The sequence below is a fragment of the Electrophorus electricus genome, chromosome 13, assembly GCF_013358815.1.
Source record: "Electrophorus electricus isolate fEleEle1 chromosome 13, fEleEle1.pri, whole genome shotgun sequence".
NCBI classification, from domain to species: Eukaryota; Metazoa; Chordata; class Actinopteri; order Gymnotiformes; family Gymnotidae; genus Electrophorus; species Electrophorus electricus.
This window is the reverse complement of record NC_049547.1, coordinates 18,937,888-18,962,343: the sequence shown is the minus strand read 5'-3', so window position 1 is coordinate 18,962,343 and position 24,456 is coordinate 18,937,888. Positions and strand designations below refer to the sequence as shown.

Genomic DNA, 24,456 nt, shown 5'->3' with positions numbered 1-24,456 from the left:
CTCTATAGGCAGTGACAGCTCTCTGGATAAGCTATTAATGACAAGGTAGAGGCCAGATTCATAGAGCTCATTAATGACACAAAATGAATGTCATTGTAGATAACTGCTGTTCTGAACAGGTCCACTAGTCACAGACATGCAGATGAAAATTCTGGAGGAGTAAAATGATCTAAAATTAGTTTTCAGTGTTGAATCATCACAGGTGCCACATTGATCACAAGTTCAATTCACATCTCATTTTTTCTCTTTTTGGACTTGCATTACCAACTAAACTTTTTTAACAATTAGTCTTATTATTAGTCTTTTCTACATCTGATTGTAATGCAATTTCTTGTACCCAAGTTTAACAATAATTCACTTAAAGCTTCCTGTGAATGCAGTACAAGTCAAAGTTTAGACAGTCAGGACTCACATGGTCCCAATTAAAAGTAAAAGAAGGCACATCATCTCAATTTAAAGTAATTATATTGGCTTTATTAGAAACAAAATGGACATTTTATAGTTCTACACCTACTATTATGAACTATTCATTTTACATGAGAATAACCAAGAATTCTCCATATTTTATATTACATAAGCAAACATTTTGTTCACATCATACAAAACTTTTACTAATCAACATAGCTCATTTTTATAATGCAAACTGATTGCAATGGGGGAGAGAACAATACACTATTAATATATAATTATGGAAATCTTCTTCACAAGACATGGTTCCTTACCCTTTTATAAATATGAATACAGTCAACAGATGTAGGAAGATATTTTGAAAAAAAAAAAAAAAAGACCTATTATAAACTTTCTTAGAGGGGGTTAGAATAGACTTTTAACAGGCTATCAGGGTCAACACCCACAGACATGTGGAGATGCCATTGGTTCCTTTATGGAAAAAGAAGAGTAAGGGAACAACCAGCCATGAACCCAGGTGGAGAGAGCCTGTTAAAAATCACATCTCTATGTGTACAATATGCACAGACAAGACAACAGTAACAAGAGCTTCTCACACAACTAAACTACGTTATGTATCTCATTCATATTTCACATATAGAGGCAAAGTCCTGATTGTACAAGAGGTGTGTGTGTGTTCTATTTACAAAATAGCATCTAAACTAAGAAAAAGGCACAGCTGGCACACAGTATTTCTGAAGGTGGAATTGTTTAATCTTCAGAAGAGAGAGAGAGAGAGAGAGAGAGAGAGAGAGAGAGAGAGAGAGAGAGAGAGAGAGAGAGAGAAACTGCTCATCCATATCTGTAGAAGTTAACTCTCTACAGAAGCTTGTTGGCTCTCTGGTTGGCTTCATCAATACGAACTTTATTCATATCAGCCTGTGCACAAAAAAGGGAAAATGTTGGAAATTTTGGATTTTTTTTATGCAATTAATTTTAAATAGATCAAAGGAATGCCAAAGGGCTGTATTAACAAATGTCAAGTGCATGTGAAAAGGTCATACTTTTTCATTAATGCGGTCGATGGTCTTGTTCTGCTTGTCAATCTCATTGCCCATGTCCAGAGCCATGTTCTTCAAGTTCCCGATGACGCTTCCCACCTGGTCCAAGTTCTCCTCCATTTCTACCTCCCGATCGTCATTTGTTATCCTGACCAAACAAACAAATACAAACAAAACTACATAAAACTAAATAAAAGTTACACTGTGTAGCTGTTGAGAGAAAATAAACCTCAGTCTTATTATTTAGTAATACATCTGTTGAACCCTGATGAGCTGGTTAGACTAAATATGATGTCACCTCTGTGATACAATAGCCCTATTCAGACTGGATTAGTTTGACAGGGGATAAATGTAATGAAACATTTTACATGTCTCCTCAGTGATGAAACTAAAGCATGCAAACTACAATAAAACTGCTAGTACATTAGTTTAACATCTTTAAGGAACTCAACTTTATATCTTTAAGGAGCCATAAGTGGATTTCCTGAAATCCTATAAAGAGGTAGATTTCAGCTCAGTAATCAGATTAACACCAGACTCCTGTAGATGGGGAGTAGTCCCATTACTTGATTACTTGAAGTACACATGCATTAACTGCATTACTGACAAAATCTGCTTTCCCGCTGTTACTGGATTGGTGAGTGCATGCAAACACAGTTGTAGATCCTAGTTTTTCTCAAGATAAATGCTCTCCGAGGCAGTGTATGGAGTGGAAGATACCGTCCAGACATTAAATGCTTGACCATTTAATGATTCGGGATGGTCTGTGATGGATCCATGTGCTAGGAGACGAAATCCAGATAGTAGCAGTGGCCAAAAAAAGTTTTTTCCAACATAAGCAGACAATGTCGAAAATAATGGAGATTTGTACCTGGTAATAAAATCACAAAGAAGCACCTATAAAAGACTAAATGACCCGAGAACCTCATGAAAACTCGTCTGAATAGGTCTTAATACCACCTCCGAGCTCCTGTAGCTCACCTAGTACAGCTGACAGAGCATAGTGCTACTAACTCCAAGGTCACTAGTTTGATTCCCAGGGAGCACATGTACCATCATACTGATAAATATGTAAGCTTCTCTGGATAAGAGAGTCTGCAAAACAATGCAGGTACTTCTGCTTGTGTTACACTTTGCTGTAATAACTAATATTTAACAGTTATGCAACTTCTCCCAGTAAGTTCATGATGTAGCGCTATAAATTCTTATGCAAGTGTAAGTGCTAGGAAAAAAGGATGCATTAGGAAAAAAGCATGCATTAAGATACCAATGATAGAGAAGCACACCAATTGGGACTCTCTCACTTCAGCAGCTTTACAGCAGGCTCTTTACTTCTGAATGGCAGGAGGAGTAGTTGAGTAGCCAAAACAACCAAACAAGTGAACAACCAGGGTGTGCAAGACAATGGCTAAATCATTTGTACTACACAATAAAGTATGAAGTCCTATAAAGCAAAAAAAAAAAAAAAAGCATGTTACACACGTGCTGAGAACAATATGTCCCTCCCTAGTGACCTGCTGTCCTGCTAATCTGCTGCACAGAATATTAGCCAAAATATTAGTCCAGTAGGTCAGGAATGAGCTATAAAGTCAGTGATGCAAACAGATAAGCAGTAAAGTTGGTGAGAACATTGTGTGGACGGAGAAAACCTGACAACTAGAGGGTCCAAGGGCATAGGCTTCCCGGGATATTGTTACATGCTCATTTCTAGTTACTGTAGGTAGTGTTGTCTAACTGCAACCATGCCGGTTTCTAACTACACATGCGTCCTCCATCCACCTGATTCACCTGCAAGACTTCATGTGCCCTTAATTCACTCTGAAAATAACACACAATATCTAACACTGCTCAAGCTATCAAATGTACAACTGACTTGCCAAATTACAAAGCCACGTTAAAGAGTTTGTATTTATAAATTGCAGATCATTTAAGGTCAGAAACATTCACAGGAAGCTTTTAAAAATCCAGTTAGAGGATCTTGGTGTGCGAGTGGATGATATGAGAGTTCAGAAAAGACAGACAGGAATCAGATCATATAGAGCTTTGAAGGTTAGAGGAATAATTTTGTACTTTATCCAAGAGATGAGGGAGAGTCAGTGTAATTGCTGAAGGACACTTGGTAGATGTAAGAATTCTAGGTACTGCGTTTTGGATGAACTGGAGATGGTTGACAAATCTGACAGGGATGCCATAGAAGAATCACTACTACATTAATCAATATTCTAGAGTGATCATCACTGAGCAAGGGGCATACGCATGTAATATTACACAGATGATAAAATGCAGCGTCCTGACTTGCAGACCACAGGAGGTACTGGACCAACGCCAGCCATCCCAAAAATGGGTTATTCTCTCTGTTGAGGTCAGGGAAGCGCTTCTGCTCCCTGAAGGCAAACAAAGGATAAACAAGTCTTTCTGTTTTAACCTGTCTTCAGTGTTAGGGCTGTAGTGAACAGCACTGACAGCGCAAAGGGAAAGTCCAGAGAACCACAACATTCCAAGAGAAGATTTTATACTTCAATTATTCAGTTCGCTCAATGGCTTGGTTCAGATGTTAGGAAGTGAGACACAGACAAAGTGGGCTATTTGCACTATACATCTATATCACCTCTTGATGTAGGGACCAGAGGATGACACTGGAGCACCAGCCTGGCCATTGCGCTTGCTGGCTGGCTGGCTGGACACCACATGCCCCTCTCCTCCCTCTGTGCTGGCATTATCACTTCCAGTCCCCCATGTCCGCTTATACCGCCCATCATGCTCAATGGACCTCACTCTGAAAGGAAGGGAAAGGATTCTTTATCAATTTACTTTTGATTTTAAAAGTTTTTTTTTATTTTTATTTTGCTGTGCATGCTTATTATATTGTGTATTTTACTTCCGTCTTGAATTGACATCCTTTATTCACTTTTTTTAAATTTTCTTTTATTTCACATCACACACAATAAGAGTACCACATAGAAAGAACAGGCTACTTCTGGAACAGATTCTCTTCACTTCAGCCCAGTAATGTGTGGTATAAAAAGTGCACATGTGAGGTCCAGTTCTTACCTATCACAGGGACACACACATAAGCCACAACACTTCGACAGGTCAGTAAGGTTTTTGTCTGCCTGTTTCATGTCCTCATTGATCTGGTCCATTCCCCGTTCCACTTCCCGCAGTTGCTCTGAGCAAAAGATAACGATGAAGAAGGCAAGCATACCCAGAAAAGTGTAGTTCTCAACACATCTGCTTAAAAGATTTAAAGTTCTTAGAAAAGTGATTTGATAAAAGATACAAGCCACTCACCTCCAACACATCTGCTTAAAAGATTTAAAGTTCTTAGAAAAGTGATTTGATAAAAGATACAAGCCACTCACCTCCTTGCTGGTTGAGCATGTTCATGGTTTTGGCCCCCGTTTGCTCACTCTGAAAATGGAATTTGTGGGACACTTGTGAAAACATGACTACTTCCAATTCACTCTCATGATTTCAAACATAGGTAGATGATTACACTCATGTGTGTGCATGTCATGTTGATTACACTGCCCTTGGGCCACCAAGCCAACGAGTCTTGTGGCCACATTTAAGAGCGTGTGGCCAAAATGGTAAAAATATGTTTATATTTATGTTGTACTTACAATTAACATGCCTCAGCACCCAAAATAAATAAATAATAATAAAAAAAAATAGATAGATAGATAGATAGATAAATAAATCACGTTCCTTTGAAAAAGGAAATATTTATTTGAATACCTCACATTAATAAGAACATTGCCAGTGTCAAAACTGACAGCTAGCCAAGCTTGTGAGGTCATTATCTGAATCAACTGGCCATATGTTTGTTTGTTTTTTTTATTAGGCTCGCTGAAAGCACCAGCCACATTCCTGAATATTGTGTTTCCTGAACAAGTTACTCCCAGTAATGGCTGAGCTTGAGGTCTCTGACTCTTGTGAAAACTAATGACATATTCAACAGAACATCACATGCTTTTCAAAATCATACTCGGGCCACACAATTTATTTCTTCCACTCGACCTTCAAATTTTATTTATTTTTTGGAGACCAAAATACATTTATCATCATCATCATCAGCAGCAGCAGCACAGCCTATAAAGCTATATTTTTAATAATCTAGCCAACACAGTAGGCTACAAAAAAAGAAGTTATAGAAGTTGTCACTTAGCTAACACCACCCAGTGGAAAGTATTTGTTCGTTATAATTGTGTATATTTGTGAAGAAGTGAAAAGCAAAGTGGTCTGATGACGCTTTTCTTTTTTTTCTCCATTTGAAGAAGTTAAGCAGACACTCGGGCCAGAGGTTTTGAATGTTTAGTGGTCAAAATGTGAAATAACATGAACACATGCACCAGGCAATAGGAAATGTTGACCCCTGGTTACATCCAATTTTAAGTTACTGAGTAAAGAGAAAATCCAGGGATACAGTGACCAAGGCATCTGAATAATTTAGGTGCAATTTGTATCACCAGATTTTAGTGTTGCAAATGAACCTATGCTGCGCAAAGTTCTCACCTCCTCTGCCAGCTGCAGCATTCGTCTCGTGCTCTCCAGAGACTGTAAAAAACAACAACAAAAAAAAACATATGCCTCTGAACCATCATACAAGGACAAATATGCAGTTTTATAAACTCTAGCCTTAATAAAATAGCTGTTTCCCCATCACTTACAACTATGCAGAGCACAACCTTACTGATAAGTGGCACTAAAACTACCACTCATCTACAGCTTCTCACTGTGCTTAAACTCACACCAAAGTGACAATCATGTAGGCCTTCAAAACCAGAGTACAGTTATTTCTTCACAGTATAGTTCCTTCTTCAAAATCAGAGAAGAAACTAAATATAGTCCCTTGTTGGACTGTGCCCTTGTCGATCTATGCAATGAGCTGTTACACTGGTTATCAATATTTTTGATAACATGACTTATAATGTTATGTATTTTGTAAGGCATGATGGGTGCATTTTTATTAGTTTGTGGGGCAAAAAAAGTTAAACTAAAAACTAGCAATGCAACAATTAGCCCTACTCTGAGCAGCCTATTCATTTTACCTTCACTGAAACTAAGGTTGGGCAGTAAAGGCTTAAGTAGGTAGGATCTGTTTATGCAGCATCCCACAATGTAGCTCCTGTCGCTACCACTATACAAGTTGTTAATAAAGCTGAAACACACACACAATTAATTAATTATGCACTAAATAAATAATGGAAGTGACAACGTAAAAATAAAAGCTTGGTTTCACCAAACATACACTCAGTGTGTGGCCCCCAATAATATTGGTTAACTGTTAAAATGATTGAATTAAGAGTTAATTCATTTCAGGTCACTGCCGAATGACACAGATGTGTTCGCCAAAGATGTGCGCCTCATTTTTCAGACACATGTTGCAACATAACTCAGTAGTTACGGATATGTAACCAAACATATTTCATGAACAACGCTTACAAAATCACTAAGCTTAAAATGTTTTTAATATTGTGGCTCCAAGACATGACTGGTGTCATCACTCTTCCCCTATCAGGACAGTTACCATTGAATGACCACAACTATGGAAATAATAGAAAAACAGAGGAAGAGAACATTTTGCAAACTTTGAAGTGAATGACAGATTTAGGATAAAATCCAACCTCAAACTTGGCTGGCAGAGTTGCACAGGTAGCTATTGCTACTTCACAGGAGGTGAAAAGATATCACATTTCAATTCTGGTTTTAAATAAGCCCAGAGTAATGGAAAACCACAGTATTGAAAAAGACCACAGAATTGAAAAACTAAAGTGCCTGTGTTAGATGCTAAACAAGTGGTATGGATTTTGTTGAAATCTAGCTAATTTTCATTAGAAGTGGTTACATTATTAGTTTACCCCATGTTGCCTGAGCCGTTCTTCATGGGCTGAGGTCTTTCATGCTGTTAGTAGTACCCGACATGGTTTATTCACAGCAGAAAAAGCTCATCTCAGTCTTTCCAAAGGCACAGAAAGAGAGAAAAATGCAGGAAAGGGGAAAGCAGAAGGATAAGGTTAGAAAACCTCAGAATAGGCGCACTGTGAGATATATAATTCAACACCGGTAATGATTATGTAAGTACCAAATATCAACTACTGATCAACAGAATTCTTTTCTCCAGGAAGGAAGGAAGGAAGGAAGGAAGGAAACAACAAGGCTATGGTAGTAAGTAAGCATTCTCACAGGAAACTAAACAAGTATCCAGAGCTGACCATGAAACAGACAGATCAGTTCTAAACATCCTTTACAACATAGTAAGAGAGGAAAACCATACCTCATCAGTCAACTGGTTTGCCCTCATTGTCATATCTTCCACCGACATGTCTGCCATCTTGCTGCTGTCAGAACTGGCACTAAGCTCTACACTCTGGGGTCTGAGGATCAGAGCAGAGAAATCAAAGTTGATTGGATACACATGAGAAATAAATCAATTTAAATTAAAAAAAAAAAAGAACATAACATTCTTTTATAATCCAAGTACAAGTGTTAGATAACATTTTATATTTTAAATTATGATTAGTCCCCAGGTCTTCACAATTAGCCAAAAGGTTAGGGTTAAAGGTAGTGAGGAGGGATTCCTCCTATGGAATGTGACAGGAAAGAAACTAGGAGACAACAATCTTTCTGATACACTCCAAACACTTCAACACATTTGTGATTAGTATTATTTAGCCAAATTTCCTTCACTGTACACAGCAAAATAGGCTGATAAAGCATGTAATGAGAATTTTCTGAGGTGTCAGAGTGTGAAAGAGAGAGTGCGAATTTCACAGGCTTACCAATAAAGCCATGATTTACAATACTCAGTAAACACCTGAACTAATACAAGTAACAGTTTCATCATGAATTTCCAGAGCTATAGTACAACAGACGTACCCAAGTAAACCAAAAGAGCCGAAGAAAAAAGGATGACTAAGACTACAGTAGACATTTTGAGGGTCAGAAAACTGAATTCACTTGCTTTTAATATTTCTGTAGTAAAAACAACTTGCCTTAAATTTCATTAGATTTTCATTTTGGGCTCAATCAATTAGCTCTTTTTGGCACAGCTGTCTTTATGTGTGTTACAGAGCTAGCTCGTGATGGGCCATGCCATCTCAGAATGGGAACTACTGTGAAATTAAAGTGACGTACAACAGGGTTGAAAAATGGCTTACAAAGAACAATAGGAATAAACAGGAGGAAAAAAGATTAAAAATGTCCCAAATCAATAAAGTTACTATTTTTATATCTTCGCATTAACATTATGGCCTATACAACACTGCAAAAGAATGGAATACAATGGTTGTCCTTTAAGATAACTCCTTGCACAAAAAAGCATCAGTAGTGTTGCAACTGATAAAATGTGTACTTGATTAAATTTTTATTATGAGCTGTGCGAGCACATTGACCACACTCGAAAAAGTCAAATCAATTATTAAAATATCAATTGTCCATTGTTTTGGCACAAGGAAGGGCCTAAATTTATACATGTAAATAACAATAAATAAATAAAAAATAATAATAATAAAAATAAAAAATATTATGTATTATGCACCTCAAGTCAAAGGAAGTCTTCACTTTTCCTGTTGTTCAGCTAAATTCTGTTACTCTACCATTTTATATGCCCTACAGATGAAATGTATTTTATACATACAAATTGAGAATATTGCATTTATACTTTTGTTGAACACCAACTCAGTATTTTGCTAAAGCTTGAGTAAACATCATTTCAGAGGGAAAGTCAATAAAACCCACTTATGAAGCCTAGACACAACATCAATTCTCTCTGGATTTTGATGGCCTCAGTGGTATCGTCTCTGATCTACATTCCATCTCAAAATGCATCACAATTTACTCATTTCTTTATTACATCCACCTTCGTGCACACTAGCCTGTAGGGCATTTCACTGGACGTGACGACTCATAAGTAAGGAAATGCATTTCCAGTTTTTCTCAATAAACTGGTTTTCCAGCATCTTGTTTCTCTTCCACTCACACTGTCTAAGATTCTCTCACAAGAACACTGATTCATCAACACAGTGTAATGTCCTCTAAATGTAAAGGTTAATACAGATCAGTCAAATTAAGCAACTTGAAATCTGTAAAAGGTAACTATCGTAACATGACAGTCAAAAGTAGCTGCCAGTAAAATTACCCATTATGAAGTAGATTTTACAAATGCCTATAACAGCTCCTTAATGCTTTATCCTATCGAAATTTCATCCGTCGGAATGTCAAAAATAAAGCGAAAACAAAGGGTAACCTTTCAAAAGGAGCTACGTGCCTGACGCAGACAAGCACGTGACATGAAATGAGGACCATACAATAAATGTACTGCGTGACGTAGCTGCTCAGCTTAGCTAACCCACACCCAACACCACGAAAACTGCGGAAGGACTTGTTAGTCGACAAATATTATCGCATATTATCCAGTACGTGGATCCCATCACCCTGCTTTCTCGTACCCACTCTTCATACTCACTGATTACTCATCGTGTTCGCCGTCTTCTTTTTTTCTGACAAAAACAGTTGTTTATTGACAGTGTCAAATCAAATCAGGAACTTAACCTAGATAGGTGAGCTTATGTTAAACTTTTATGTGTGCATGCTAGCTAGCAACATAGCGTTGGCTAACGAATTCGTCAACTAGCTAGCTAGCTAGCTAGCCCACCAAGTTATCTAACCAAAGCTCCTCTTTATTTAGGGAAGCAACAGAATATAAACATTATTTCGTATTTTAGATGAAGATTGTCCGAGGTACTACACAGGCGTTCACAGACTCTGGATACTTACTTGGGAATGTTCAAACAAGATTTCCCTTTAGTCCCCAAGTTAAGTTTGCTATCTGCCGTGAACTATTTCCGAAATTCCTTCAGAGAAATGTCAGCTGTGTCTAATCACGTGACACGTGTTACTAAATGCGCATGCGTAAACAATCATTTCAACAGTTTTTTTTTTGTTTTGTTTTGTTTTTTTTAAACTGATGCGGGACGGAACGGTTAAAAAATTCAACAGACCGTGTATATTACACTATCAAATATTAATGGCAAAACACTAATTTTGACAAATGCCAACATTTAACAAATTAAGTCTTACACAGATTCATTATTTTGTGTTACCGTTATCTGCATAAACATATAAGGGTCTCGCTTGATGAGGCAAAACAGCGTACATTTTTCTTTACCCATGGCATATTTAAAGTAAATTTCGTGATTTTTAAACCAACAAAGTACAGATTGATGGTCAGTATTATTAAAAAAATAATTTAAAAATAATAATTAAACTATAGCACACCATTATTCAAATTAGTAATCTAGCCAATTTTAGTACACTTCAATAATAATAATAATAATAATAATAATAATAATAATAATAAAGTGCAATGCAAATAAATTTGAGTAATTTCATTTAGTGAAAATCTTTATGAAAATGTCGTGATGACGACACCTTACACGACAAAGCAGGAAGTCTATGGTTTGTAAACTTTCTGATCAGTGGCCTTAATATATGAGATAATTTCATACTTACCAGCAATGTTCACACACGATAGGCCCTTCGTTTAACAGAAGACCCTGTTAAACTTCGCTAAAGTTTAACAGGTAAATATGAACATGTCTCTATTGATGGTATGAACTGTTTGCTAACTAGCTAGGTATTTTAGCTAGCTGACGATTGACTACACACGACAGTTGCAATATTAGAGTAGTTAGTTATCTTAATATAAATTAGCCAGCTAGCTAACTACGTAGCATTCAGTCAATTAGCTATTATCAGCACAACTGGTATTTTAGCATTAGGAAATATTTGAATTGTGGCTAATATGTTTTCCCTGGGTTCAGGTCCTCAAGATGCGTGCCACTTCAGATCCTGCAACAATCACGAATTATTAGCTAAATAAGACGAAATTGTCAGCGTCGATTAACCGTTACAAAGGTAAACTATTTATGTATAAAACTAACTTAGCAACGATCTGTATCTTTATCTAGTTCTGTAGCTACATAAGTGAATTCTGCCTGTTATTCTGCTTTTGTTGTAGAGTTAGGAACGAGATTTTTTTTTGTTACAATGGAGGAGAGGAAGATTAAACGAAAAAATACAAGACCGTCGAGTAACCAGGGTGCTGCTGTCGTCACTCGAAAAAATGTCACCACCAGCAGCAGCAGCAGGACATTCGGATTGACCGGGATGGGCACTTGCTCAAATCAGAAGTCACGATATCGCAGGTGGGGCATGAGTCAAGAACACAAGGTAAAAGGAGTTTTGATAATGTGTTCAGTCATCAAATTTTCCAGCCAGTGGGAAAGTTGGTTCCCATCTAGGCCTGCATGAACCCAAGGCCGAGCTGAATGCAGATAGCTTTTTTTTTTTTTTTTTTTTTTTTTTTTTTTTTTTTTTTTTTTTTTTTTTTATTATTTTATTTATTATTGAGACCTTCAAGGAGCAGGCTGGACAGGCTATGTCTGGGAGAAAAGGGGAAATGTACAAAATAATTTAACATCTTTAAGAGACATAACCTGGATTATTCCCTTGTTGTTTTAATTGTCTTATAGAGGCGTGAAGGATAAGCCAAAGCCCCAGGGTAAGTCAAATAAGACTAACCAGTCTGCGCCTATCCAGCACTCCTTCCTCACGGATGTGTCGGATGTGCAGGAGATGGAGAAAGGTCTGCTTGGCCTTCTCAATGACTTCCACTCTGGAAAACTTCAGGCTTTTGGTGAGCTGAAACTTTTCCCATAACTATCCTGGTAGGGTCTTTTCATCTTGAGGCTTTTTTACATTGCAAGTAAACAGATCCAATTGTTTTGTTCAGTCGTATTATTCTCGTGTATCTGCATTGCTCATCATTGTAGTGATGCAAATTTGCATATGCCGACTAGGACAGAGCTGGGATTATGTTCTTGGCTGGCTACCTACAAATGTAGATTTTGTCATAGATTATATTTTACATAAGGGCATCGGCATGGTTCTGAAAATATTTGGCATGGGCATGTTTTTCCTTTATTACCAGGTCAGTGGTTCTTCCTTTTTGTATCCCAGGTAATGAGTGCTCCATTGACCAAATGGAGCATGTGCGAGAGATGCAGGAGAAGCTGGCTCGATTGCACTTTGATCTCTATGGAGAAGTAGATGAAATGCCAGAGAACCAGCGCAAGCTTGCTTGTGACACCAACATGGACAAACTTCTATTGAATGTAAGTGTTGTGTGGATGAAATGTTGTGTGCTTGTACAAATCCAGTGTGTTTGATCTTTTATAATTTCTCATGTTTTTCCCCAGCTGGAAGAGTTGAGTTCTTCAATGTATCCTTGCACAAAATTTAGTCTGCATTTAAGAAGACTTAAGACAAATCTTTATTACCTGAATTATATGCAAAATGTTGTTTTGTTTTGTTTTTGTAAATGCACCCCTCAAAATAGAAGAGAATGAGGTTTGAGTGTGAGAGAAGAGATTGTGCTTAAAATAGTTGAAGTTGACAAATGCAGGTATAACTATGGGTATAAAGCTTTCATTTCTGGACTCATTTTGGAGGCGTCATCCTGCTGAAAGACAACCCAGAGACACACAAATATGAATTATAAACTGGATGCAGGATATCATTGAGTATATGTATGTCATTGTGTATATGTAGGGCAAGTGGTTTTTTTTTGTATTTTTCTCTTTTTCCTTCAAGCTCAGGTCCTCTACCAGGAGAGTCCTGAGTAGAATCTTGGCTGTTCCCAGGAATGCACTATTTTGGATTGAGATCTCATATGCTGTTCCTGGGATCTGTTGGAGCCATTCTCCCAGTTTAGGGGGCCCATAGTGCTCCGATTACCACGGGAACCACTGCTGCTTTCAAATTTCACATCTTTTCTAGCTCTTCTCCTAGCCTTGGCATTTTTTTAGCTTTTCCTATTCCTTGGCCCTGTTGTTGCTATCACTTTGGATTGCTATATATATCACTACAGCCCTCTTTTGCTGTTTGTCCATCACTACTATGTCTGTTTGGTTAGCCATTACCATTTTGTCAGTCTGTATCTGGAAGTCCCAAAGGATCTTAGCTTGGTCATTCTTCACCTTTGGGGGTGTATCCCACTTTGACCTCGGAGCTTCTAGCCTGTACTTGGCACAGATGTTTCTGTATACAATGCCTGCCCCTTGGTTATGGTGTTCCATGTACTCTCTGCTTGCTAGTATTTTGCATCCTGCTATTATGTGCTGGATTGTCTCAGGGGCACCTTTGCACATCCTGTATCTGAGGTCCTGCCTGGTGTGGTAGATCCCAGCATCTGTTGATCTTGCATTCAGAGCTTGTTCCTGTGCTGCCATGATTAATGTCTCTGTGCTGTCTTACAGTACAGCCTTTTCCAGCCATTGTTAGAATTTCTCTATCATCCACGTCCACTATTTGCCACTGGTATATATTGTGCAGGGTTTTTTCCTCCCATGATTTACCCTGTTCCTCCTCATTTCCATCCTCCGTGGGTGTCTGCTGTCTGTCACTTAAGCCCTTTGTCACTTGGGGCCATTTTCTTGGCATACCCCTGGATCTGAGTTTTCATCCTGAATAGTGGCCCTGATGCTCACTAAACCTTGGCCGCCCTCCTTCCACGTAGTGTACAGTCTCAGAGTGCTGGATTTGGGATCAAACCCAATTCAAACCTCGTTTTAAAAGCACATTTCATACACAAGACAATTCAAGGTTCTTTACAAATAAAAGAAAAATAAAGATTTGAATTAAGCAGAAAAGTTAAATAAAATATTTTAAAGGATGCATTAAAATTGCATTGCTAAAAATAAGTTAGTTGTTAAGTTACTTTTGTATTCCTGAATGTTCTGTATGTTTTTAAGTGCTCTTTCAGTGATGTCCTTTTAAAAAATGCTTACTGCCCTTTTTTTTTATTCTTAACAATGACTGTCAAGACAAAAGCTGAACCTTGCTGATAGCCAAGATGCCTCCAGAACATCCACCATGTGAAGTGCTGGAGTTCAGATAGTGATCTGCCCACTACAAAGCTGTGTGTGTGTGTGTGTGTGTGTGTGTGTGTGTGTGTGTGTGTGTGTGTGTGTGTGTGTGTGTATACGTACGTACGTCACAGAGAAAGCTGTGAGTGAGAATGTACATCACAGAGAGAGAGAGAGCATGTCACATGGCATTACTGTTAAACATCAGTAGCACTGTGAAATTGTAGACCTATAGGATTGGCCCACTTGCACAATTTAGTCTTTATTAGCATATCCAAGAATAAACCCGAGCAGTTATAACAATGTCCTTCTTACTCATCACTAGATTTGAGGTAATGAAGTAATGTGCATTTGTATATATTGAAATATAATGCTAGATCTAAATAGTATATTTAATCTATTAAAAGTTGCCTTTGAGGTGTGCAATACATAAACATTGGAAATGGTACCACAAATTCACTTTATTGTACTAGCAGTGGGGGGAGGGGGGTGGTGGTGTAGAATTTCTGTCATTTATAAGCCTGATTTATTTATTTTTTTTTTCCCTCTAATTGACCATTGTATTTTAAGATGTAATAGCAAGGCACCAAGTTTATAGGGAGCAGGGATTTTTTTTTGTTTTTGTTTTACACATTATTTCCTGAACTTTGTACCCCACAAATATTTGCCTTATTGTTACCTTTGACAGTATGCAGAGGAAAGTAACTTTTACATAAATATTATTTTATATAGTCTGTGTATATTACAGATGTACTTGTTTTATTTTTTTGAGTAAATTATTTTCGATTCAGATATAACTGGTTGAATGTTTGTGGCTTGATTTAAGAATTTCATCAATAAAGATTAACTGCTTGTGCCAGAACATTGAAACTTTATCACGTGTACCAAACAAGTGTTTTACGGTGCTCTCTAGTGCTGCATTTTGTTTTTACTGACCTTTTAAGAGTTGAAATCTAGAGGAAGGAAAAATAATTAGTACAGGGGGAGGCAATGGTTTAGATTCGCAGTAATGGTGCCAAACAGCATTGCAAACCGAGTAAAAGTTAATACCGTTGTTTCTTTACCGAGATAAATTCTGTTCGCGGTTTGCAGCTTTGAATCAGAACTAAGGAATTCCTGTTTTGCGTTTTGTTGTTTTGTTTCCAAGGAAACGTTTGTAGTGTGCGCCACTGCCCTATAACGCTAAATGACAATAAGTTCCGAAATCGATGTTTGCCGTAAACCTACCTTCATTAAACATTTTAGGTAAAATCGTAATATAATTTTTAAACCATTTGTGGAAATAAATCACTTGATTTTTGTTAGGAAAAAATAAGTACGCCTAAGTGGAAACTTGATTGACAAAATGACGTCCGGCGAATCCAGCACTCTTAAGTCAAAGAATTGTCCGAGTCAGTACATAGCTACGCAATTGCAATTTAACGCAAACGAGTACCGACCCGATGAATCCTGCTCTAAAACCGCGGCTACCCGGTTTAGTGCCTGGACACCTGTAACAAACAAAGCGTCCAACCAGCAGGTAAGTGGTGAATATTTGGATGTTTAAAGACTATTACAGATGCTAAAATTAAGAAAATGACCAGAAAGTGTACAGCTTTTTCAGGATAGAACAACTCTTATTCTCCACTGGTTCGACCTATGGACGGACCAGCAACGCAAACACTTTCTTCATCTGGTTTTAAGAAGATGCTCCAAGTCACAAATCAAGTAAATCAGTCAACTTAATCTCTATATAATTTGTCTCTAATGATGATAAGGCCAGAAAAAAATCATACCAACTTTAAACCTTTAGATTCATCAGTGCCTATTTTATGGAAACAGTCCCTGTCTCCCGGGTGGACTTTACCACTGTACTGCCACGCTTCCTCTCTCTGTACATCCTGTCCTTCCTGAGTCCGATGGATCTGTGTGCTGCAGCCCAGGTCTCCTGGTACTGGAGGTTCCTATCAGAGCAGGTGAACAGGGACACAGCACTTGTCCTGCACTTGAATAAAAATCATCTGCGATATAAGTGCTAAATTATACAGCTATGAGTAATTCCCTACTAAGTAATAATAATAGGCATAAATCACAGCCAGTTTCTCTCACTGAATGTATCTTCAGGATTGCTTGTGGTCTCTAAAGTGTGTTCGACGAGGCTGGTTCCTTCCACATAGCCCAGCAAACAATGAGTTTGGGGCCTGGAAGAAACATTACATAGCCTGTGCTGCTAGCCTGGATTTTCTGTCTCCACGGGAAGCAGCAGGCATTTATGGTACTATGAATGAGGCTTTGACTGAGCCAGAGGAGCAGGAAGAGAGACGCACAGAACATATGATTAGAAACACAATCCGCAAGAAGCTAGCACAACATAAAGGTGAGCTCAAGGTTTTGCTTACAGTGATTTACCCATATTATATTTACATGTATTTCAGTACATTAAATACAGTAAGAAAATTCAGTAAGAAAATGTTTGAGTGGCCCTTAAAATAATCCTGTAGGGGATTTCAACATTCAACAGGGACAGCTCTGAAGACCAGGACTGCATGGCTAACTAACTCCTTATCAGGAGGAACGTATACTAGCAGTATCAAACAGAAGTCCAGCATGCAGCCTTGGAGTCTGACCACTGCTCTGGTCCAACTTGGGGTGAGCCTGTCAGATCGGACATCAGCAAATACACAATACAGAGTAAATATTACAATAGTGATAGAGCTAATTTGGGTCAATGTATTTATGGGGTCACACTGTTTAATGTATGGTTTTCCCAATGTATGTACACACAGTGCACAGATCAATGCTAGTGAATATAGCTGCTGCTGTGTGTATGTTTAGGATAAATGTCGACATGACACTTTGCCCAGCAGTAACATGCACAGAGCTGAACTGAATTCCACTCTAAATTCAACCTGTCAGAATACAATGGCTTCCAGCTCAGTGGAAAGGTTACCAATAAGGTTAGTTACATTTTCAACTCCTACAGGTGTCCATTTGAGGTAGGTGTCTTGTTATTACTGATGTAGGACTGGATTTCTCTACCAAAAAATATAATTTTAAGCATTCGGAAAAAAATTGCACAGCTGTCTAAAATGTACCTTCCACCAAAAACACTTAAATATCTGTAAATTAATGCCCAAAAAGATATTTTGTAACAGGCTGAATATAAGTGTATTTTCTTGCAGTTTTCACTCAAAATTAACAGTCAAGTGCCACACTCAATCCCCAGTTCGCGTGTTACTTGTGTCTTCTAGACTTCCTGCATATGAGGTAAAAAAAAAAAAAGTCCATAAAGTCTGACTTTTTAAGTATCTTCAAACTTCAGAGTAACATTCTCTTATTTTCTCCTAGCTGGTGCTGTGTGGCACTCGGGCCTGTGTGGTACCTCTGTTGTTTGACTACAGCGGAATGACCTTGGAGGCTCTTCTCTCTCTGGTTCAGAGTGCTGTCCAGGGCAGGCCAATCCAGAGTGTTGGCATAATGGCTGATGGAAGTACTGAGGAGATCTACTTTATAGAGGGTATAGTATTGAGGAGATCCACCTTATAGAGGGTGACCTTATTCCCAGTACTGAGGAGATCCACCTTATAGAGGGTGACCTTATTCCCAGTACTGAGGAGATCCACCTTATAGAGGGTGACCTCATTCCCAGTACTGAGGAGAGCCACCTTATAGAGGGTGACCTTATTCCCAGTACTGAGGAGATCCACCTTATAGAGGGTGACCTTATTCCCAGTACTGAGGAGATCCACCTTATAGAGGGTGACCTCATTCCCAGTACTGAGAGCCACCTTATAGAGGGTGACCTTATTCCCAGTACTGAGGAGATCCACCTTATAGAGGGTGACCTTATTCCCAGTACTGAGGAGAGCCACCTTATAGAGGGTGACCTTATTCCCAGTACTGAGGAGAGCCACCTTATAGAGGGTGACCTTATTCCCAGTACTGAGGAGATCCACCTTATAGAGAGTGACATATGCCCCAGTAGTGAGGATATCCACCTTATAGAGATTGACCATATGCACAGTATTAAGGAGATCAACCTTATAGAGAGTGACCAAATGCCCAGTACCGAGGAGATCCACCTTATAGAAGGTGACCAAATTCCCAGTACTGAAGAGATCCACCTTAAAGAGGGTGACCAGTTAACCTGATGTTTAGTGCTGAATCATAAGTTAATAATGCAGTAATTTGATGCTATATTAAAAGATGTATGTTATTATTTATAATCAAACAATTTTTAAAGCCATATTTCTTGTTCCACTGAAACGAAATTACTTTGCTTGATCACAGGCCTGAGCATTGGTGAGAGGTCTGTGCTGAAGCCACGTGTGAGGGCATTTTGGGAAGAGATGTGTGGCTGGGTGGTGCCTGCCTCACAAGCAGGAAGTCTGGACTTCTTTCTTCCTTTGGCTGCTTCTGGTCAGTCTACAACTTTCAGATTGTGTTGTACCAACAGTAATCACTGATCACTGATGTATGTATTGTGACATTTAAGTATTGAATTAGAGCAAGGAAAAATAATTGGTACAGAGGCAGTGATTTGGATTCCCAGTAATGGTGGTGAACAGCTACCTGAGTTAATACTGTTGTGTCTTTAATGAGTTAATATTGCAGAATAGTACTTGAATGTGTGTCGTCCCAGCTGCAGGGCAGGAGCTCCTGAGCAAATTTTCCACTTTGAGTGGATTAAATGTCAGAGCACCCACAGGAATCTGCACTGGCTCCTACAAACACAGTGCGTTTCAGCCAATTTAACTGATACACATAAAGGATTCTGTTTCAATATAACATCCCAAAATATTTTTTATTAGCTCTATGATTTAAATGGGTGAGTGGTCCACTGTGAGTGAGTAGAACATGACTTATGAGACAGACACAGCTGAATAATGTACTAAGTGCTAAATTATTTTAAATCAGAAACATGTTTGTGAGAAATCTCTTCTTTGAATAAATAAATAGACATTCATAAGTACCTATTTAAACAACTCATGCTAGGTTGAACAATTGCAGCCTGTGTTATGACTGCATTTGTTCACATAAACATTCATAAAAGAACATTTTTAAAAGTGAAAACATTTTCTTTTTTATGTGGGTGAGTCTTGAGTGAGTGGTCAGGCCAGGGAGAATATCCCCCACTGCTGTACCTGGGAGAAGGGCCTTTGCTGAGCTGGTGCAGGCAGGCAGAATGGATGGAGCAGATCCTGGGGACCCTGAGGAGCCAGCTTGCATCTCAGCTTCCTTTGCTGAGCCAGGAGACCAGGGGACGCATGCTGGGTAAGCGTGATTAACTATGAGAGTATGACTACACATGCTGGGTAAGCGTGATTAACTATGAGAGTATGACTAGACATGCTGGGTAAGCGTGATTAACTATGAGAGTATGACTACACATGCTGGGTAAGCGTGATTAACTACGTAAGGGTTTGACTACAAATAAATACACAGAACAGAAATGACCATATAAACAGGGCTGTATCCTATTTGTAAACTAGTATCTTTTTAAAAACAATACTTTTTTAAAACAAGTATTTTAAAGTTATTTTTAATGCACAATAGATTAACATTTGTTAGGAATGTAGTTTAGAATATAGGATAACACTTTTTTGGTCTGGCAGGTGTGTTTCTTTGGGATCACATAAACTTACCGGTTATCACTATCAAATCAGAAGTTATACAAGTGCTAACAGAGGGTCTTGTGGAAGTTATACAAGAAATACCCGTAAGTTATCCTAATCAACTAATCTAATGCCATTTTTGGATATGTCAGTGTATTTATCAGACTTTTATCAGACTGACTGGTTATTTTCTGTATTTTACTGTAGGATAATCCACTGGAGTTCTTGGGAAACATCCTACTGAAGAAATGTGCTGAGGACTGCATGAAAAAATCTGACCTGGTGCCTGTAAATGCATCTTACAGGTTCCAAAGTTCTATCCCAGAGGTCAGTACACATGTAGAAGAGGCCAGGTGTATGTGTACGTGTGTTTGTGTATGTTCAGTGTGTGTGTGTGTGTGTGTGTGTGTGTGTGTGTGTGTGTGTGTGTGTGTGTGTGTGTGTGCAAAAGAGCAAGAGAAAGACTGTGGTATCTGTTTCAATAGTACTTATTTTGATGGTATATACCTGATATACCTGCTGTACCACCAAACTAGATTTCTCTTTTATTTAGGGTCTGTGTGATGCAGACTGGCGCAGTTCCATCTGCAAAGAATTGCTGAGGAGTGAGAAGGCTCATGTGCGCCTCCTGCAGGCTGTCCACACAGTGTATTACACTCCACTCAGAGCAGCTCTGGACTCAAACAGAGCCATTATCAGCTCTGCCAATCTTGTTCTTCTCTTTAGCCCTCTGCTGGACATCTTGGAGACCAACAAGTAAAAATATTTTAACAGCAAAACATATTTATATTTATATCTTTTCCAGAGCAACTTACATATATTTATCAGTGTAACAGTGTTTGTGACCCACAACTCTAACAGCTGAGCTAAAGGATAATATACTATAAACACAAAAGCACAATTAAATATATTTGATCTAAAATGACAATTTCATGACTTATAACAGCAGTAAGGATGTTTATAGAGCCTGATGTAGTCCATCTGAAGTGACAATGTTTGCGCTATGGATGTTCATAAGGTATGATGCTATTTAAGACTAAATTCTATAATTTATAGTAAATATTAAGAACATTCTCAGTGTAGATAATGTGGCATGCATCTCAGTGTAGATAATGTGGCATGTTAGCAGTACAGTAGAATGTTATTAATTAAAATTTAGCAAAGTATGTTAAATGTTGAAAGGATCTCAGCTGTCACTAAACTGAGATGCCTACAACAGTGCTTGAGACCAGCAAACAAAATAGAGTAAGGCTAGATACATTTAATTTATCTTTCTCAGTAAACAAATAAGAGACATCAAAGTCAGAAATTATGTCTTGTCATCAGGGCTTTGTTTTTCCTGCAGCCTTTAACTGAGAAAGCTGCAATATCTGTGATGCTTTTGTAGAGTTTTCCTGCAGGACCTTACAGAGAGACTGGAAGAATGGAGTCCTCTGCAGTGTGTGGGTGATGTGTTTGTGAGGTTCTGCACCAAGCTGCCAGCCTACACTAATTTTTTCAACAACTACCCCAACGCTCTCAGGACCATAGACAAGGTACACGAGGGCTGTGTGACCCTCAAATAGGTGTTATTCCCCTTAGCAGAGATCTTCCAAACGTCTAAGAATATAAATAAAATCAAACTGGATACTCATCAAAAGCATTGCTGTTTTGCTTGCTTATAGTGCCGAGAGATGCTTCCTGTGTTCCAGGCCTTTTTAAAAAGATACAACAGGACTCTCACTACTAGGATGTTAAGGTAATGCTCAAATGTGTGTAATTAGGTCATCTTTTAAACAAGAGACCTCAACCACTGACTTTTTTTTGTATTCAGTCTTCAGGAGTTGTTTCTTTGTCCGTTCTCACGAGTGGAGGAGTATGTGACTTTGCTTCAGGCTTTAATGCTTTACACACCACCTGAACACCCTGATCACACTCACTTATCGTCTGCCCTCAACACACTGCTGAACTACAGGGGCTTCATCAATAAGGTGACAATTGTACACTAGCTGCATCGTTTTATCAAGCTCTGTGCAGCTGCATATAACTATTAAAGACCTTAACGATCTTAATGGCTATTAATGACCTTGATGTCTATTCATTAATGGCTATTAATAACCTTAATGACCTTAATGACTGTTAATGACCTTTGTGATCTTAAAGACTATTAATTATCTCAGTGAATATTGATGAACTTAATGATCTTAATGACTGTTGCTATTAATTACCATAATGACCTTAATGCCTATTAATGACTAATGACTAATAATGATCTTAATGACTTTAATCGATTTCAAGATTATGAACAAAATACCAGATTACTCACAATCTCTGTTGCTTGCAGATACCATGTAAGACTGCAAATATCATTTTTGTACATATTTTTAGATAATCTATATTTTGGACATTTTGAAAAGTTTTTTTTTAATAAATAATGAATAATGTGCAGCATATGGCCAGTAGCAAGCCTAAATTAAATAATTTACTTTGATTACTTGGAATTAAGATTTGAATCATAATTTTTTAAAACTTGTTTCAAAAGTAGAGTTGTGCATGTTATGGCAGCACATACATACCCCTCAGTATTGATATACTATAAGATTCCTATAACTTGGGATAATCCTAAATTATAGGAATCTTATAGTATGAGCAGAAGGAGGGATAAATTATTATCCCAAGTTATAGGAATCTTATAGTATATCAATACTGAGGGGTATGTATATTGGATTATAGTCTGAAAAACCTTTCTACTAGATAAAAAAAAGACTTTTGCTGTTCTCCTGTCAGTTGAAAGGAGATTTTAAACAGGACCTGAAGTTGGTGGAAGTACAGAGAAGCATCCAGGGCTGTCCGGTGAGTCTCACTGTCCCAATTATTCATGAAGGATATCAGGTACTGCTGGGCCATTCAAAATCAAATGCATTCGAAATGTTCTGTAATTCAAACCACACGATCAACAACAACAACAAAAAAAAAACCAGGACAATTAACTAAAGATCTTGATACTGAAGCAAATATGCTGCAATAAAACTATATAAGATGCTGATGTATGTATTGTGATAGAATTTACAAGAAGGAGGCCGATACCTGATCACAACACAGGATGTGACATTACTGAGCTGCCTTAATGAAGACATTGCTCCATCCTTCAGGTACTACTGCCAACTTCAATGTACAGATAAGGTAACTTCAAGACACTAATGCGTCAAGACAGCAGGTGGTGTTTTTGAGATAGTCTTTTCACCATAAGTATACCTACAAGCAAAATGACTTGTATTGTCATCAATACTATATAAAAGAGAAAAAGTCAGTAAAGATGCAAAATCAAAAACCGTGCAAGTCACTGGTGTGAACTGTATCTGTCAGGATGTATGAGTGTTTGAGTGAGCTGGGCCTGTTCCTGTTTAATGATGCACTGGTGCTGAGTGAGAGGAAGGAGTGGCATGTGCCGTTCAGTTTGGCTGTGAACACCTCGTATGTGTTCCTGGCCTCTGTAGCCCTTCATAGCCTTACTGTCTCTGAGATCACCAACACAAAGTGTGAGTACAGCCTTCACAATACAAACGTGTCCCTGTGTTTATCTTTCTGTTTAGTTTGATGTGTTTTAGATAATTCTGTCATTTTTAAAAAATATATATAAACCAGTACTATAATATTCAAAAATTATTTTAGTATTTAGTAGTAGTAGTAGTAGTAGTAGTAGTAGTATTTAGTATATAGCTTTGTACAAAAGCTGTTTATGCAAAACCAATTTTCATGTTTCATGAACTTCAATTTTTAAATTTTATATTTTCCTCCCACAGATGTGCAGAATGCCTTCCGCCTGGAAAGCCCAAAGCGGCAGTGGATCTGTTCCACAGACAGAGAGCTGGACAAGGTCAAGTGGTTGCAGGCTTTACGGAGAGCTATACGTGCAGACAGGCACACATAATGCAGCTGTGGATCAATAAAATTATTCAAAGTGGGTGATATGTTGTGTCACACTGACATGGATATAATAGATTTTAATAGCTTAGAGATTGCTTTAATGTCTAATGACATAATAAAGCTATTTTTGTTATTATATTCAGATTCAGATCAGTATTATATGTCTCACTTTCCCAAATTATTAGAAGTGGAACAAGGGTTGGTTTGTCTGAATCTTTTAAAACTTGGATTACATGCCTTTTTGAATAAATTAATAAAAATAATTATGATAGTCAACATGAAATCATTGTAGCATGTCTTAAGACTGGCAAAGATAAGCCTATATCAACATCTATGTAAAGAATTTACATTAGCTTCAGAAGGAAAATATATTGAATTCCTTTCTGTTATACTGCAAAATGTTCTTACATACCATAAACCACAAATATTACATGAAGCCATTTACTTCAACATTTAGCATATATACTCAACACAGAGTAGCAGCATTTTATTGAATTTCTCTACAAGAAAAAAATTCATAGGAACATCTTATGTTTACAGTCAAAACTTAATCACCATATTGTTTTGGTCTCAGGGCCA

At 37.9% G+C, this 24,456-nt stretch overlaps 3 protein-coding genes across 8 annotated transcripts; 2 read left to right on the top strand and 1 right to left on the bottom strand.

Moving 5' to 3' along the window:
• Positions 1 to 452: 452 nt before the first annotated feature.
• LOC113583675 (synaptosomal-associated protein 23-like) lies at positions 453 to 10,335 on the bottom strand. 2 transcript variants are annotated; one of them, XM_035533007.1, is made up of 8 exons: positions 10,227 to 10,335; positions 7,726 to 7,825; positions 5,964 to 6,005; positions 4,811 to 4,859; positions 4,500 to 4,617; positions 4,057 to 4,224; positions 1,452 to 1,596; positions 453 to 1,326 (listed from the first exon to the last, which is right to left on the bottom strand). In XM_035533007.1, exons 2-8 carry the CDS (start codon positions 7,780 to 7,782, stop codon positions 1,267 to 1,269), a joined length of 639 nt encoding a protein of 212 aa, XP_035388900.1. In that variant the 5' UTR covers positions 7,783 to 7,825; positions 10,227 to 10,335; the 3' UTR covers positions 453 to 1,266. The 2 variants fall into 2 exon arrangements, with proteins under 2 accessions (XP_035388900.1, XP_035388899.1); XM_035533006.1 differs by lacking the exon at positions 10,227 to 10,335 and adding an exon at positions 9,916 to 9,985.
• Positions 10,336 to 10,874: 539 nt separating this feature from the next.
• Positions 10,875 to 15,252, top strand: ccdc28a (coiled-coil domain containing 28A). 4 transcript variants are annotated; one of them, XM_027020130.2, is made up of 7 exons: positions 10,875 to 10,907; positions 11,273 to 11,366; positions 11,470 to 11,656; positions 11,984 to 12,147; positions 12,471 to 12,625; positions 12,710 to 12,732; positions 14,336 to 15,252. In XM_027020130.2, the coding sequence occupies exons 3-7, from the start codon at positions 11,499 to 11,501 to the stop codon at positions 14,388 to 14,390; spliced, it is 555 nt and encodes a 184-aa protein (XP_026875931.2). In that variant the 5' UTR covers positions 10,875 to 10,907; positions 11,273 to 11,366; positions 11,470 to 11,498; the 3' UTR covers positions 14,391 to 15,252. The 4 variants fall into 4 exon arrangements, with proteins under 4 accessions (XP_026875931.2, XP_026875928.2, XP_026875930.2 ...); XM_027020127.2 differs by lacking the exon at positions 10,875 to 10,907 and adding an exon at positions 10,914 to 11,032; XM_027020129.2 differs by lacking the exon at positions 10,875 to 10,907 and adding an exon at positions 10,914 to 11,059.
• A 234-nt stretch (positions 15,253 to 15,486) lies between these two features.
• Positions 15,487 to 24,106, top strand: LOC113583673 (epithelial cell-transforming sequence 2 oncogene-like). Of its 2 annotated transcripts, XM_035532493.1 has the most exons (21): positions 15,488 to 15,896; positions 15,972 to 16,084; positions 16,170 to 16,332; positions 16,481 to 16,733; positions 16,878 to 17,005; positions 17,192 to 17,313; positions 17,539 to 17,623; positions 17,705 to 17,873; positions 18,647 to 18,775; positions 18,999 to 19,091; positions 19,454 to 19,630; positions 19,972 to 20,075; positions 20,179 to 20,298; positions 20,525 to 20,727; positions 21,359 to 21,506; positions 21,636 to 21,709; positions 21,785 to 21,941; positions 22,738 to 22,803; positions 23,014 to 23,102; positions 23,317 to 23,489; positions 23,754 to 24,106. In XM_035532493.1, the coding sequence occupies exons 1-21, from the start codon at positions 15,723 to 15,725 to the stop codon at positions 23,879 to 23,881; spliced, it is 2,868 nt and encodes a 955-aa protein (XP_035388386.1). In that variant the 5' UTR covers positions 15,488 to 15,722; the 3' UTR covers positions 23,882 to 24,106. The 2 variants fall into 2 exon arrangements, with proteins under 2 accessions (XP_035388387.1, XP_035388386.1); XM_035532494.1 differs by lacking the exon at positions 23,754 to 24,106 and having other exon boundaries at positions 15,487 to 15,896; positions 23,014 to 23,133; positions 23,317 to 23,408.
• Positions 24,107 to 24,456: the final 350 nt, after the last annotated feature.